Source organism: Petaurus breviceps, unplaced genomic scaffold, assembly GCF_028583685.1.
Source record: "Petaurus breviceps papuanus isolate PSGF00001 unplaced genomic scaffold, PetGlider_PUasm1.0 186, whole genome shotgun sequence".
NCBI classification, from domain to species: domain Eukaryota; kingdom Metazoa; phylum Chordata; class Mammalia; order Diprotodontia; family Petauridae; genus Petaurus; species Petaurus breviceps.
Window position 1 is genome coordinate 34,096,058 of NW_027185798.1, and position 16,759 is coordinate 34,112,816.

The following is a 16,759-nucleotide window of genomic DNA, read 5'->3' on the forward strand; positions in this document are numbered from 1 at the left end:
TACAGTATCGTTATTATATAACTATCATATGATTCCATTTCTCTATACTTATGGACACTCATTGGTTACCCAACAAATGCCAGTCCAATATATTGCCTAGAAACATTTTTTGCTCCTTCATTTGGTGAATTCTGTCATTTACTCTGACTAGAGCTACAAGACAGTCCCAAACACACTGTATGGTCACCCTGTGAAGGATTTACAGGATGTGGACCAGATTAAAACAGAACTGAAAAAACCTGGATAGGTTCTGTATCTATCAATAGGAGTACCCACAATGATGAAACCAGATTTATCGAAATAGTATACAGATTTATAACTTCTGGTATGGCATACACAAAGCTATGCCCGATAGACCTATCCAGAAAGGATAACCAGGGAGGTGGGGACATACAAGACCACAGTAATGTGTGTAAAAATATAGTTTTAGGAGAAAGTAGGAAGATAGGTAAGGATGTTTTACTTGGTATGTGGAGTATATGTAGGTAGAAGTGAGTCAAAGTGGGTGGGAGAGGGGCCAAGTACTCCATGTAACACCTGATGGTGCTAGTAGAGGGAGAAAAAATATGAAACCCCAACTTTTGGCATATAGTAACATACTACAGAAATATCCTGGATAATTTGTCTTTAAAGCAACAGTAAAAATTTCACAGCCTATTCAAATGATCACTAGTAGTACTCATGTAGTACCAGTGATGTGTTCCCTGTCCAGGCTTCTGTTTCCTCCTTTACAAAAGGAGGCGGTGGTGGGCGCTGGATCTCTAAGGTCACAATCTGGGAAGATGAGTCAAGATGACTCTGCCATTTAGAACATTTCACTAGAAAAGACACTTCCTGGAACCAATGCTGCACACAGCAACCAACATGCCTCTATGCTGAGGCACAGAGTAACCTAAATGGGTGAGAAAGAAAGACAGTTCAGTTTTGTAAGAAACAATATATTTTATTTTTCTGACACCACAGCCCTGGCGAGTGGTTTTGTACCAAATTTAATGGAGGTTACACAGAACGTTTTACGCTTGGGAGGGGGTAGGAAAGGGAAGGAACCACAAATTAAAAAAAAACAAAAACAAAAACCAAAAAAACCCCACACACAAATAAAAATCCTGGATAGCTTTTAGCATCTGTTCCACTCCCATGTTAATAAAATCACTTGGAGGATTCCTAATCAAAGAACAGAAAAAAATACTTGGGGGAGTGGGGAAGAGAAGGGAAATGGAAGGATGGGAAAGAGAGGCAGAGAAGAGAATAAAGAAGACTGTAAAACACCAGAGCATCCCAAGGACAGTCTTTCCCTCCTGACACCAAGAGAATTCTAGGCATGGAGGAAAAGGTAAGGCTCTGCTAGATTATTTTTTCCCCCAAAATAACACCAAGTATTGCAGCTGCCAAAGAGAAAAGGAGGGCAGGAAGGCAGAAGACAATGAGAAGGGAATAAATTTACAGAGGGTAGGCAAGGAAGAAGAGGATGACCATGGCCATGACCGTGTGTAGGGAAGAGGCAGAAGGTGCCAACAAGCACCCAAGCTGAAAAGAAAAATAAATGTCCTAAACTTTATCACTTTAAAAGAAAGCCCCCTCCCCCCGCCCACCCCCTGCTGAACTTAGTTCCTTTTTTGTGCTTTTCATTAATACTCTGCTCTGAGGTCGTAGTTTGGTTTTTCTATACAATGGAGTTGAAAGAAAACAGTCCAAAGGTCTGCCAATGGGTTCTCCACCTAAAGTAAACAGCCCGGCATTCATTCCCATTCTCCTCTCACCCCAAAGACTAAAGTCTCTGCTAAATTCCCTTTTACAATATAGTACAGTACACAAAAAAAAAAAATAAAACCCCAAATAAAACAAACAAACAAAAAAAAACCCAACAAGAGTCCTGGGAGAAGCCAGTCCGAAGGACGTAAACATACAGAGAATGGTGCAACTCATGACAAATGGCAATTCTCAAAGTACAGCTACAGAGTCTCAAAAGTAGGTGCCATCATGGGATACCCAAGTCCACAAAAATAATTTTGAAAAAATAAATCTTAAAAAAAACACACCTGTTGATTAAATGAATAATTTGTTTTCAGGTAAATTCATACATTCGAGTTTTTTTTGTATTTTTCCCCCAAAGCAGCCCTCGGGTCTCTGTTCTCCTATTGCGTGACCAACTGTACTTCCTGGAGCTCCCTTAAAGCAGCTCTCAGGACCTGGAATCTCATCTTGACAAGGATCCGTCCAGTCTTAGCAGCTTAAAACATCATGTTCCCTGGGTTTCCGGGTCCTTGGCTAAACCCGCCCATGCCCACATCAGCAGCCATGCCCCGAGGCCTCATCTGTGGGGGGATCATGATGTTCTGTTGGGGTCCCATCATGCCCTGCATTGACATCATCATGCCTGGAGAGCCCACAGGCCCTGGGTGGCTGTACAGTCCAGCAGGGGCCCGATCCTTGCCAGGAATCATGCCTACGGCAGCCGCTGGGTTGCTCATCAGGGTGGGCTGGCCAGGCATTGCAGATTGTGCTGGTGACATCATCCGATGGTGAGGTCCCATCATGCCTTGCTGCAGAAAGGCAGGTGGTCTCATTGGGTTGTGTCCTGGCATGGATGGAGCTGTACCAAGGGGGATATCTGGAGTTCCCACCGGACCTGGGCCACCCATGCCAGGTAATGCTAGTCCCATTCTTGGGGCCTGTTCTCCTATCATCCCCTGCATGTGTGAGAACCCAGGCCCAGGACCCTGGGGCTGTTTTCGGCCTGGGACTTCCCCCCGAGGAAAATACTGCAGTGTCTGGCTGGGCTTCTCTGACGGGATAATCCGGGACAGATCGAACTCAGGTATTCCAGTGGCTCCAGGTCGAATCACTTCCTGTAGGTCTGGATCTGTGAAAACTGAAGGCATGTTGTTTCCCAGGACGGTAAAGGAGTCAGGACCCCCTGGGCCTCCAGGCTTACAAAGTGCTGGATCTGTAGAACTTTGGGGCAGGTTGCTAGGACGGCCCAGGGGTCCTTCCCCAGGAAAACCCATGGCTCCTGGAAAGTTGCCTTGACCCCCACTGGGGCCATTGTGGGGAAATGGCAGCTGCTGTGGAGGAGACTGTACGGGAGGGAACCCCTGAGGGAAGCCCATTCGTCCTTGAGGTACCATGGGAGGCTCCTGGGACCCGGGCCCCATCATCGGATTGTGTGACATCAGACCGGGCCCCACGGGAACCCCATGAGGAGCTATACTGGGCCCCATGGCATTTGGAGAGGGCATCTGGTTGGAGTGAGAGAGTGGCTGGGTCATCCCCATCGGGCTAAGGGTTGGCATCGGGACACCTGGGTTTGGGCCTGAAATCCGAGGATTCTGGGGGTTAATGCCCATTCCTAGGAAAGAAAGAGAGACGACAAATGAGTCCAGTCATATTTAGTCTGGTGAAACAATCCTGACGATTATTCCTCTCTTTGTGCTCAGGCTGGCAAAGGGGAGTGGTATAAGAGCCATCCGTATCCTGCTCTTAGAGTGCTCGCAGCCCAGCTCTGGGGACTGCCTTTGTACCTCAAGAACAGCAGGAAACTAAGAAAAATCTGACAATCACTTATTAAGCACCCGCTGTGTGGAGAGCAGCATTCCAGGCTGGGGTTGGGGGGAGGAAGATGGAGACACAGTCGTTACAAGCCATAGCACTTGCCTTCATTGTGAGTAGGACACAAAATCAAATACTCAATACACAAAATTGAAAGACAAATGCATCGGAGAACTGTAAAACAAAGTAGAGGAAGAGTTTACAGAATAAAGTTACTGACTTGCATGGGAAGGATGAAGAAATCATGGGAAGCTCCTGAAGGTGACATCTGAAAGGGTTTTTAAAGGAAAGGTAGAAATCGATCAGGGTATAAAGAAGGGGAGGATGAACATTGTAGACATAAGCAAAGGCCCAGAAAAAGCAGTGTCAACTCCACCATGGGGGGAACAGAGGAAGGTGTCCAGTATGAGTGCACCAAAGAGCATGGGAGGGCAGTAACAAGGATGAAAGGCAGACTGTGCAAGACCGCGAATCCAGACAAAGAAATATGACTTTTACTTGGTAGTCCATAGGGAGCCACCGAAGATTTCTGGGCAGAGGAGTGAGGTGCAGAAGCCTTCCTTGGGCAGCATATGAGAGACAAATGGGACAGATAAGAGAATACAGAAGGGAAGGCTAGGTGGGAGGCTGTTCCAGCAGTCCAGGCTAATGGTAACAAGGGCCTATAATAGGATGGTGATGGGGGAATAAAGAGGAAAAGGACATAAGAAAGATTGAAGTGGAAGAACTGACGGGACTTGGTAATCGAGAGGCTACCAAGGTGAGGAAGACAGAAGAACTGAAGATAACCTCAAGGTACAAACATGAGACGGCAGGTGAGAGCGAGCAGGAGGGCGGAGCAAGTTTAAACAGAGGATAAGCTTGGTTTTCTGAGATGCTGAAAAGATATCCGGTAGGGCCATTCCACAGGTAGCTGGAGTTGTAGAGGCTTGACATTGGGGAGAGAAGTCAGGAAGATGTGTGTGTGTGTGTGTATTTATTTATATATGTGTGTATGTATGCATATGTCTTCTGCAGAGAGGTGGTAGTTGAAACACTGGGAGGAAAAAAAAAAACCTTACTAACTGAAAGATTGTAGTGAGGAAAAAAGGCTGAAAAATCAGGATAAATTGTATGTTATACATTATGACCTAGTATAGGCGTTCAGAAAAGAAACATATGAAAGTGTGATTTTTTTTTACTCTTGATGTATTTAACCAAGAATTACACCGGAGAGCTTTAATGATAGAACAGGAACAATTATCCCTGGAATGAGTTCAATATGGAGGCAAAGGAACAGATCACATGACCAACACTAGTCTCCAATGAATCAAGAAGGCTAACGATTCATCCAAACACAATTGTATTATTTTCCATGGTCACATCAGAATTTGCTTTTTATCAGGGCTGGGGTTTTAGAAACATTCAATTATTTTTTGTAGTAAAGTAGTGATATTAGCAAACTGGAGAATTAAATCTCCCCTTCACAAACAGATGACTGTCTATACAGACTTCTACTATAGTTCCTACAGCACTACAGTCTTAGTTTTTTCTACTGAGGGTGCCCTCGAGAGGAAATCTGTCACAGTGGTGAGGGTTGTTGTGTCCAGACTGCACATCATACCTAGCTCGTCTATGCTGATCTCTAAATAAATATCATGACTAACAACTGGAATGGAACTGGAGGTTTGACTGCAGTCTGGGCTTTTCTGTACTTAACAGCAAAATTTTTTTTCTTTTTGGAGGGAGGAAGATAGGGCAATTGGGGTTAAGTGACTTGCCCAAGGTCACACAGCTAGTTAAGTATCAAGTGTCTGGGGCAAGATTTGAACTCAGGTCCTCCTGACTCCAGGGCTGGACCACCTAGCTGCCCACAGCAGCAAAATCTTACTCAATACAACAACTGAGGACATTTCATCTCATGATGGTTTTGTTCATTTTTAGTGAAGAGCGAAGGTAAGGTGTTGAAAAGTGGGAATGGGGATTGGTTTTTGGTATTTTTCAGATAATTTCAGTAATTTTTAAGTGCCCCTGTCCAGAAATGGTAGCAAGAAGAAAACCTGACTATACCACACATCTAGTGGGATTTCAGGTCATAGGAAAGAACTCTCATTTCCTTTATTCACGCAAGAAATAAGGGCTATCCACTGCCTGAAATCTTGTAACTGTCTTTCAAGGGAAATACTACATAACTCAGTATGGTCTAGTTGGTGTTTGAAGAAACTGTTTCACATGTTTCCTACTTGAGGAAAATCCCTAAGTAGACCAAGAAATTAATCCAAAGTGCATCCTGGGACTTCTAAGAGCTCCTTTCTTCACAGTCTGAATTTAGCAAAGAAATGGCATCTTCCTTCAGTCAAGACATTTTAATTCTTATTTGACTCCAGTTAAAGGAGACCACTCTGAGGATATGTTTCAATGTCTTCAACTGCCCTGTTTAGAGATGACTCAGGCCTATTAATTTTTCACCTTCCCACAACCCAGTTACCAAGAAAATACTTCAAGAAACCTTTCTTAAGCTGTAACTACACAGTCTTTCTGCCTGATCCCTTACCTGGCATGTTATTCATTGATGGCAAGTTGGGAGATCGAGCTGGAGGGGAGTCGTCATCTGAACTGGCCACAGTCTTGATGGCATCATGGTAAAGTGGGGTGGAACTGGGCATTGCAAACTTGGACATTCGAGACATCATGATAGAGAGAGGATTCTGGGAAAGGGTTGGTTCTGGAGGCATTGTGTAAGGGGTGCTAGAGGGAAGACTTCCGGGAATATTCACAGAAGCAGACTGGCCAGCAGTAGGAGGTGGTGGACCACCTATGAGAAAACAATACAAAAAAGAGATAAAAAATTAGATCCTTCCTGAAATAAAAAAAAAAGGTGCTTGTTTCTAGGAAACATAGAATATGAAGATCAAGAATGAGCTAGATTGGGGCGGCTAAGTGGTGCTGTGAATAGAGCACTGGCCCTGAAGTTAGGAGGACCGGAGTTCAAATCTGGCCTCAGACACGACACACTTACTAGCCGTGTGACTTTGGGCAAGTCACTTAACCCCAACTGCCCTCCAAAAAGAAAAAGAATGAGCTAAATTTTCCTCAAAGAAAACTGGGCATCTAGAGGGGAGGGAAAAGAAAAGAGGAATTTTGGGGGGCATCAATCAAATGTGAAGATAAACAAACAAGGTAATTTATGTTAGATATGTTAGTCAAAGCTTAAATCTAAAGGATAGTTAGTGAAAAACCACCCCATTACAATATCAAGACACAAATGGGCACGTTTCTCTTCCAGTCAGTTTGGAATTTGTTTTGTTTTGTGGGTATGAAGGGAGCTTAGGCTCAAGTTTCATCCGACATACTAATTTTTCTACATGCCCTCTTCCCTAATGCCTGAAATCAACAAGATTACTGAATGGAAAGGGCTGCTGTACTCTACCCCTACCATCCAAGTGAGATGCTACCCACTGGCAAGAGACAAACTTTAGCTTGGTGGGAAGAATATGCTACATTACTTTTACTCTGATCCCTATAAAAAAACTACCAATAAATTCAGTCTTTCATGTGAGGACAGCAGTCTACGGAGAAGTCAGAGGCAGTGGTTTCTGTGGTCAACATTTACTAGAACCACATGAAAAGCCTCTCTCCTTTTATCTGCATTGAGTCTAGACTGTGCTCTTGCTTCCCTCATCCCCAATTTTTCAGTGGGAGGGTAGTATCTTCAAGTAAGCCATTAGCCTCTTATAGAAGCCACGTTTATCCACAGTTGAGTAACGGTCTGGCATAAATGGTAATCCCTGTGCTCCAAATAGAAAGGACCTTGTAAAAGCATCTTCTGCTTCTATGGCACTATACAGATCAACTTTAAAAAGGAGAGGGAGGAGTCCTGATTATACACATCATAGATATGACAAAGAATTTTAGGGCCTACCAATACCCAAACTGCTGTATTTTCACATGCACAAAGTTTCCTTTTGATCAAAGGGTGTTTTCTGGCCTGGCTGCTGAAGAAACGATATTAATCTTCCCCTCTCGATACACTCATGGAAAGGAAAAGTATACTGACCTGACTCTACATTTCCCATCATGGCTGGGGAAGCCATAGTGAGAGACGTTTTGTGGTTTGGAGGGATCCCGGGACTCTGTAGTGGAGGTTTTGGAGAGGAGGTCCATCCAGGTGAAGGGGCAGGAAGTGATGGAGACTTGAGGTGAACAGGTGAAGCAGCAGCAGACCCCAAGACAGGAGGGGACTTAATGGAAGCAGCAGCAGCTGGACCTGCCAGCATGCCCGCCAGCTGTGATGGAGTCTGGGGTGACTTGAGGTTCCCCGAGGGTGAGCCCAACATTGGTGACTGGACCTGGCGCATTGTGGGTGACTTCAGAGGATTAATGCCTGGAGAATGCACCTGGCTAGCGGCAACAGAAATATCCAAGGGCTTACGTCCCAGACCGCGCTGAACAGGGGGAGCGGTGTTGAGGCTGGCAGGGTTACTGGACGGGTTGAGAGGTAGTGGTGGCATGTGGCTGAGCCGGCTGTTAGTCCTTTGGTCAGGCCCAACTGGGTCTCTGAGATTCCGAAGACCACTGTTGCCGCCCAGACCCTGAGACATGGGAAGGAAAGGCCTAGGGCCCATGCCATACTCCTGCTGAGGGTGATCACCAAATGGCAGGGGCACCATCTTTTGTTGGGAGGGGAGCATCTCGGAGCCACCTGGCCGTAGTTTCATCATCTCCTCAGGACCCACCCCAGCCTCCCTCATTTTCTGAGGTATCATCTGTGGGTTGGAGCCCATATTGACGTTCAGATTTACATCTCCCTTCATGCCACTGGGAACCATCCCAAATTCAAGTTCCCGGCCAGGGCCGATCTGTGGTGGCATTCCTTTTGGGAAGTCAGCCCTGGAAGGGCTTAGGGGCCCCTCAACTGGTATACGAGGGAAAAGGGGATTATTCCCTGGCTCCATGTGTCGCTGAGACCCTGGGATCATCCTGTTCATCTCAATGTTGGGCCTGATTCCTTCTATACTCATCCCAGGGGGGAGGCCCAACTGCTTCTCTGCCAGCTGTTGTGGAAACATCTCGTCAGACAAACTTGGGGGATTTGGGAAACGTTCCCCTCGGCCAGGGCCACTGAAGACCCCCTGGCCTGGAGGAAAATTTCGGCCATCCGGAATTTTTGGCACATCATCTGGCCAACTAACTCCAGAAAGACCTGGTCTGGATGCAGGGTTAGGGACATTTGGCCCCTCCATTTCAGAGTTCATCATTCCTGCAAATCCGGGAAGACGCATCTGACTTCCTGGCATGTTGGAGGGAGGAGCCACACCCCTTGGGGGCAGGGAATGAGGCATGTTTATACCGTCAGCAAAAGACTCTGGGCCCGCAGGCCCCCAGCCTTCACTGGAGGCCATCTGGTAGGGCGGGGGAGGGCCCCGGACCACTCCTCGGGGCCCATGCTGATGGACCATCATGTCCTGCAGGGAGCACTGCTGCACAGCGACCTGCTCCTGCTTCCTCCTCTTCTCCTCATAAAACTCCTGCTGCAGCTTCAGCCATGCCATCTGCTCAGGAGTCATGTGATCTAGGTGGTCAGGACCCATGGGCCCTGGCTGGGAATTCATGGGGGGTGGGACCATCTCCTCGGGGGAAAAGGGCACCTCTCTGTGTCCCTGAGGGCCAAAGGGAGCTCCCACATCGGTCCTGGGCCCAGGCCCTTTGCCAAGGCTTTGGGACTGGGCCATCATGGCCTGGATGGGCCCCTCTGGTTTCTTCTGCGGGCCATCAAGCACGCCCGAGCTTTGCTGGGGTCCCCCACTCTGTGCCCCAGAGAACTCCTTCTCGTCAGGGAAGAGCATGCGCTGGATGTCTCTGAGCGTCTGCAGTGAGCGCTCCCGGTGTTCCAGCTGCTCCTGAGACAGACCATCAGGGTTCTCTCCCAGTGAGGGCGGCTCCCCACCGGAGACCGGGGGAGGGAGGGGACCTTTGGGATCTGTGGTGGAGCTACTGCTCCCCTGGGAAACAGGAGTGATTGCCCGGTTGTTGGGGGTAGAGTTTGGCCCAGAACCTTCTGCGGGTAGTGGCGTGGAATTGGCTGGGCTCCCTGCAGAAGGAAGCAGTTTGTTTTCCACTCCGGGACTGTCCTGATCCAGGGGACAGGGAGGAGCGGTGGACTTGGGTGCTGGTGCCGGAATGGGTGGAGTTAATTGTAGTTTGGTATTCTGGGAAGAATTCTGGTCCTGGCTGGCTGAAGCCGGAGGCTGCTGGCCTAGTGATTTGGGATCATTCCGAAGGGTAGAGATTTGTGTGTTCTGAGGAAAAAGGAGAGTTTTAAAGATTGTTAGTAAATCAACTAACAGAGCACCGAGAGTCAGCCGTGCTTCGAGTTATGCACGTCTACAATGACTGTGGTCACTTCTGGGAGAGGGCTAACGCAGAGCACCTCAGTGCACTCTCCCCATCAATGGCAATGGCGCTCTCCGCCGCGCTGAGGAAGCGGCGTCAGTAACGTCACTGTGTGCCCCTACACTGGGTGATGTCTGAAGGCCCGCCAGAGCAGAGACATGGGACTATCTATTCTGAGGAACAGGTCTGATATCCTGTGTCCTCATTTCCCACTACTGTGTTTGCAACTCAGGGAAGGATTAGTTTCCCAGGACGTGGGAGGTTGATCCTGACACCTTCGTTTCTCTCCAAGTTACAACTAGGTGTTTAGACCTCCACCTGTCAATCAAAAGTCAATCATAATTCTAACAGAAAGAGAACGCACACTTTGCAGAGTGCAAAGCTCTCTATGAAGGGGGCAGCGGGCAAGGCAGGCCTCTCAGGTTCCACTGCTCTGTCACGCTGACTACTAGGTGTTCCTCCCAGAGTTTCCAGGGGGCCTTCTATCTCCTGGTTTCTGTTTTCAGTTTGTGATCACTGATTCCATATTTGGTAAGAATTTTCACATTAACTACAGTAAGCTAATCTGTCAGTAGGAAGCTTCTGTGGAGAAATCTGCAGCCATCTAGCTCATGGTGTCTCTTGATCTGTTCTTTCCAATGGGTAGTAGCAGACCAGGTCTTACACCTTGGCCCGCTGACTCATTATCACTTATTAAATACCCATGCTGTATAAGTCCTGTAAAAAGGTAAGGGATCCTGCAATCTACAGAGATGACTGGAATATGTTCTGTTTTTCTTTAAAGGGATGTGGATTTGGGTGTAGTGTTCGTTTAAATGCTAAGTTTGTAGAAAATTAAAAAGAACCTATAAGTGCAAATGGAGAACACATTTAAAAGATCCCCTGGTCACTTGGTGGTTGGACGTCCATCCTGCCTACCACTCAATTATTTGCCAGCTTTATTTCCAACCCATTTAGCTATACATCCTTTCTGTTTATCTCTTCATCTAATCTTTTGAATATTTGTCAATGTTTGTACATCAATGATTATAGATATTTTTATATGAATTGTTTCTTGAATTTACACACTCACACTGATCAGGAATACATGTATACTCTTAATATTTCCCTTCAGTTTGTGTTCTATAGGGCAGGATCAAGTTACAGAAAAAGATCTATTTAAGCAGGAATACTGGATGAATCTAATACAAGGAAATTGAACAGCCATAAATAGAAAGTTTCACACTAAGGGGGAAGTGTGGCTAGATTAAATTGTATTTGAAAAAAAACTGGATGAGTTTACTGAGGAAGGAGTGTGATGCGTCAGTTGAAACAGCCATTGCAATCCCAGACTATATTAAGAGAGGCAGAGTCTAGAATGAGAAAGCTAAGAGTTCCATTGTAGTTTGTCTTAATTAGACCATATGTGAAATACTAAGATCAGTTCCAGGTGCTAAATTATAGGAAAGAAATGAGTAAGCTGGCCAGAATACAGAGGAAGGCAACAAGACTAGTGAAGGTCCTCCAAATCGTGTCACATGAGAATCTGCTGAAGGAATTGGGGAGTCTTTACTACAGAGAAGAGAAGGCATAAGAGACACCATGATAAATGCCTTTCAAATATCTGCAGGCAGCTCTCTGCAAGAGCTGTTCTCTGCTTGGCCTCAAAGATGGAGGGATGAGTAAAGGGTAGAAGCTACAGAAGGTGATGGAGGCTTTAAAGAAGGAAAACTTCATGGCCCTTTGAGGTCGGGCTTGGAACTTTCCCTGGAAGTGACCTGAATGGGTGGCTTCAGTAAGTACCGAGTGCCTAACACCAGCGGTCTTCAAGAAGAGAATAGATAGGGGCGGCCAGGTAGCACAGCAAGTAAGAGCCCATGTCGGGATGACCTGGGCATCGAATATGGGCTCAGACACTTAGCACCCACCCATAAACACCTTGACCAAGTTACTTAACCCCAAATGCTTTAAAAAAAAAAAAAAGACAATAGACAACAACTTTTCAGAGATGGAACCAAAGGAATTCTGAATTGAACTAGCTGGCCTGAGGTGCCTTCCAACTCTACATACCACCCTTTACCTAAACTGGCACGTTATGTGTCTGATCTAAGGCTAGAAGAGAGATGCGTCCGTTTAGGTCTGCCCTATGAACAATGGCCTAGGTAGTCTATGTTTAGTAAAAACGTTACTGTGGTATTGCTTGTTCTAAGAGCTCTCTTGTTAGCCTGATTACTACTTCAGTGATTTCTGTCTGCCAATGTCTTCTCCCTCCAACCACACTGTAAATTCCTCGGGGCAAAGACACTCCTTTGTATTGTGAACATGCTCAGCACGGCGCATTGTACGGTGCAGTTCCACAGATGCTTGACTTGATCTGTTCTGTGCTGCATCCCCCCACACTGTATTCAGGACAGTAAGACTTTTTCTACCTTATAACCAGTAAGCAGCAGAACTGACATCTGGACCTAGGCCCTTTCATGAGGAGTCTAAGTGTTCTTGCTACTATACTGATAGAATATAAGTTCCTTGAAGGCAGGACCTATTCATTTTTGTCTTTGTATCCACAGCACTTAAGCCCAGTGCCTGGAACAACAGTAGGTGCTTAATAAATGCTCACTGATCATAATCCAGATAGTGTACCTAGAGATGGACAAAAAACAATTTTGGAAGAGTCAAAGGACTTAAAAGTGCCCAAGAAGCACTTTTGAAAAACAAAAATAAAATTAAGAACCACATGGGTAGCCACTCCTTATTGTGAAGACCAGAAGCCAGTGAGGCTACTGGTTGGTACAATGGATAAAATACTATACTTGGTTCTAGGAAGACCTGAGTTCAAATTCTGCCACAGACACTTACTAGATGTATGACTCAGGAAAAGTCACTTGACCTCTTTTAGCCTGTTTCCTTCTCGGTAAAACAGGAACAATATTAGCACTCTTCAAGTGCTATACGAATGCTAATTACCATGGTAATGATGAGGATACAGTTTTTAGTTGTGGCTTTTGTTCCTGGTCCTTCAGATGACCTGAAATTAAATCTTAAGCCTTGCTCTGTGCTTAACATTCGACTTGAGATTACCTGGGCATACTTTAGGCATGACATAAAGGAAATATTACAGAAGAAAACAGATGCAGTGACAGGATAGCCTGTTCCCCAAACATCGTGTCCCAATATTAACTGGAGCACCTATTATGTGCTGGACACTGAGCTAAGCACTTTTTACAAATATTATGTAATTTTTCCTCACCACCCTGGGAGGTAGGTACTGTTATTATCTCCATTTTATAGATGAGGCAAGCAGAGGTGAAGTGACTTGCTCAGGAACACACAGCTAGTTAAGGGAAGCTAGATTTGAACTCAGGTCTTCCTAACTCCAGGACCAGGGCTCTATCTGCTGAACCACCTACTGGAAGAAGTGAGCACATACACATGCCAAACTACCGAAATTCCCTGGCAGAACCAGAATCAGAGGATCTTGAATTTAGAGATAAAGTCAGATATCCCTGATTTACAGACAAAGACAGAGGGGTCCGGCTCTTTAGCAAGTCAGGCGGGCCGTCAGGAGATGGACTGAAATTTGGACACAAGTGACCAGTCTTCCCAAGGGCCCCCACCCGCCTACTGTCCATACCAGAGGGACAGCGCTTCTTTCTGTCTTGCTGTTTGAGATGTTCTGGATGTGGAAGGAGACGATCGTTTCGGCTTGGCCCTTCAGCACAGCTTCGGCAGCCCTGTGAGGATGGAGGGGAGACGTCACATTCCAAGCTCGTCGGCCATAGTGGCAGCTTAAGCCACACTTAGAGGGGAAAGAGCAAGTCTGCTTTTTTTGTCACCCCATTCCTGTAATGGGCTTGTGACAGTGGCAGGGAGAGAGGAGGAGGTGGGCACAAAAAAGGCTGGGGTGGAAGGGCTGTCAGTCTATTCTAAAGATCCTTGTCCCCTGGCTCCCTTCTTGCTGGCACTGGGGAAGGGGCCCCAGAAAGTCCCTTGCCTTTCCAAGCTGCCAGCCTGGGCCAGGGCCAGGTGAACAAGGCATTCTGTCCCACCCAGTTATTGCCCTGGAGCTGTCAAGCTAGAGAGCTCAGAACCAGGATGGAAATGAGAACACAGGCCTCAAGACTCCCAAACCATGGCCAGGTGCACGTGACAGCTACTCACTTATTGGCCATCTCAGTAGAAAATACATAAACCACTTTGGATGGCGTCTTCTGGGTAGCAGCTGGCTCTGGTGCAGCTGTCTGGCCATGGGAGGGGGTGGAAGACCTCGGGGCTGAAGCATTTGCAGGAGTCATGGAGTGTGCGGGATGCTGGGAATCCTGGGGCTTTATATGATCCGCAGAATTACACTCTAAAGGAAAGAAGAGATGCATGCATGTTTCAGGAAGAAATAAGAAGGGGAAAGAGGGGAAAAGAAAAAAATTCTTCCTCCTCTCCCCATTCCCAGAATTTATTGCTTTGCAGCCCAAACCAACTCTGAGCATTTCCAGAAATGTCTTGCTAAGATAAACCAATTTCGCTCTTATGGAAATATTCAATCATCCTTATGGTTAGTTATATTGCTCATTCTGACTCACATGGTTGGGGCCTGATTTTATAGGGAAAGGTCATACTTTCACCCCTGAAATCTGAGCTTCATGTCTTGGCTTGTCATTCCTTTTGCTGGCACAGGTCAAGTACCAGAAAAAAAAGGAGCGAATAGGCTTGGGTGTTATGTTGGGGGAGGGGCAAAGAATAAAAACAGCAGCCCCAGCAGCGTCAGCCTCTCCCCCCTCCTGACTCACTCCACCTGGGTTGCCTGCCAACCCTCTGCCACACGTAGTCGCTCATTCCTACCACTTAGAAATCGGCTGCAACTAGCCAGGACTCATGCCAGGGCCATTAAGGCTTCCTCTTGTGCCTGCAAGTCTGACAAAGTGGCAACCAGAGGGCACAAAACACGAGTCCTGGAGGATGAATCTGATGGTGAAGAGGTGGGGGTGTCAGAGGAACTCTCCCAACGTGGGCTATGTGCAGCCACAAACTGGAACTACTGGCTTTCGTGCGGTTGTACCAACAGAAGGGATGCCAGGAAAACCCAGGGAGAATGTCATAAGGGGAAGAAACCTCCGTGAACATGCTCACTCACTCCCAGTCCACCTGCAGCCCCGCTAGGAAATTCGAGAAAAGCTGCTCACGGTATGGGAAACCTAGAAGAACTCCAGTGAAAATGTTGAAGAGCCTTCCCTCGGACCTTCCCCACTTCACAGACTCCGGACGTTCTGGCCCACCTACCTTTGATTTCAGAGTCATCATTTGGCGTCCCAGGGTCCCTCTGATCAAACGAGTCCGCTGAAATACTTCTCTCCCTTCTCCCCTTTCCCTTGGCACCATTTCCAGCCCCGTTCTTCAGCCCCATGCTCCCACCTGGGCCAGGGAGTGCTTTGGTGGGGTGGCCCCCACTCTTGGAGTCACAGGGGGATGGCTGGGACTGGCTGGCTGAGCCCCCCTGTTTACCCGGATTGGAGAATTTGGAATCCAGCTGGGGATTTCCAGATGGGGACATCACTGTGGGGGGACGGACCATCACCTCCTGTTTAGATTTGGGGCTACTGAAACAAACACATAACAGAAGGAGGTCAGATTCCTGATGTAGCTTGTCATCACAAAGCAGGAAGATACAATTTGTTATGGGATAAGAGACCCAGGGAAGGACAAGTAACTGTTCCTGTGTTTCACATTAGCCTTTCTCTCACCCCTCAAGTTGGTGCTATTAACAGTGAAGAATGAACAGTATGGCCTGCTGGGTCCTAGGAGCTGCAGTCCCCTAAGGCCCCATCTCTAGGGTTTTTGTCAATAAAGGACAACCGTTTCTATGTACATAAAGAAGTGTCTCACACTAGGACTGGCTCAAAGCAAACAAACAAGGCATCACAAAGATCACCATGCCCAGGCTGAGGACACAGTTCACCTTTCCTCCAGGAAGCCAGCACAAGGAAAACCCAATGATGAAAGTCAGGTTGGGGAAATGCCCCAGGATGTTAATCCCTCCCCAAATATGCTAGAGGAGATAAGGGGGCTGCTACCCACCAGAAAGTGAGACAAAGTTTCTGAGGAAGGTTAAGAATTCTCTTCCCTCCAGGGATGAATGAGTAAGAGGAGAGGGAAGTGAGGACAGGAGAGAGAAGCAGGTAAAAAAGCAATCACTGAGTTCTGAACCTGCTGCAGCCTTACTGACCTCCAGAGTGACCTCCTTCCCCTTCCCAATTTAGCTCCCACTTCTTCATTGGCCAAACCCTCACACCATCTCCCTGACGGGGTACCCTCAGCTCTTACCTCTGTGTGTTTCCTGATGGAGAGTTCCTCACTTTAGGGTTACTGGAATGCATTGATTGGAATCCTGAGCTTGTAGTCACAGATGGGGACTGGCTCGCCAAGCTCCTGTTGGGGGGGCGGCAGTCACAGCTGCAGGGGGCGGGGGGGGGGGCCCCTCAGCGCTGTCTGTCCCTAGGCCTTTTTCCTTTTTGCTTTTCTCTGCTGTGGTAGTGGGCCCTTTCCCCCTGCAGCTCCAGCATTCTCTGGGTGAGTGCTTCCTGCTGCCAAGGGAAGATCTCGCATCTCCAGGGCCCACTGTGGAGAAAGTCACCCAGAAGAGATAACACACCCTTAGACGAGATGTTAAGACATCACACATTTAAAAGGACAGGCCAAACAAAGGGAGCTCTTCCTTCAGCAAGGAGAAGAGAAAAAAGAGACTCCATACACCTAGGCCTCTGGGGCACAGTGCTCCAGAAGGACCTCTATCAAAATAAAGTCCTCCTCCCTCCCCACTGGCATATACTTGGGTGTCTGGAATCTACAAAAGAATCGAGCCTACGGAAGC

The 16,759-nt window shown here is 47.1% G+C and overlaps 2 protein-coding genes across 2 annotated transcripts; both read right to left on the bottom strand.

Moving 5' to 3' along the window:
• Positions 1 to 922: 922 nt before the first annotated feature.
• BCL9 (BCL9 transcription coactivator) lies at positions 923 to 16,346 on the bottom strand. The gene is made up of 7 exons (XM_069090181.1): positions 16,213 to 16,346; positions 15,172 to 15,488; positions 14,059 to 14,248; positions 13,532 to 13,631; positions 7,586 to 9,827; positions 6,083 to 6,343; positions 923 to 3,349 (listed from the first exon to the last, which is right to left on the bottom strand). Exons 1-7 carry the CDS (start codon positions 16,263 to 16,265, stop codon positions 2,232 to 2,234), a joined length of 4,281 nt encoding a protein of 1,426 aa, XP_068946282.1. The 5' UTR covers positions 16,266 to 16,346; the 3' UTR covers positions 923 to 2,231.
• On the bottom strand, positions 16,336 to 16,494 carry LOC138162767 (uncharacterized). Its single transcript, XM_069090182.1, is given in 1 exon segment — positions 16,336 to 16,494. A coding segment is annotated over 1 exon segment (159 nt).
• Positions 16,495 to 16,759: the final 265 nt, after the last annotated feature.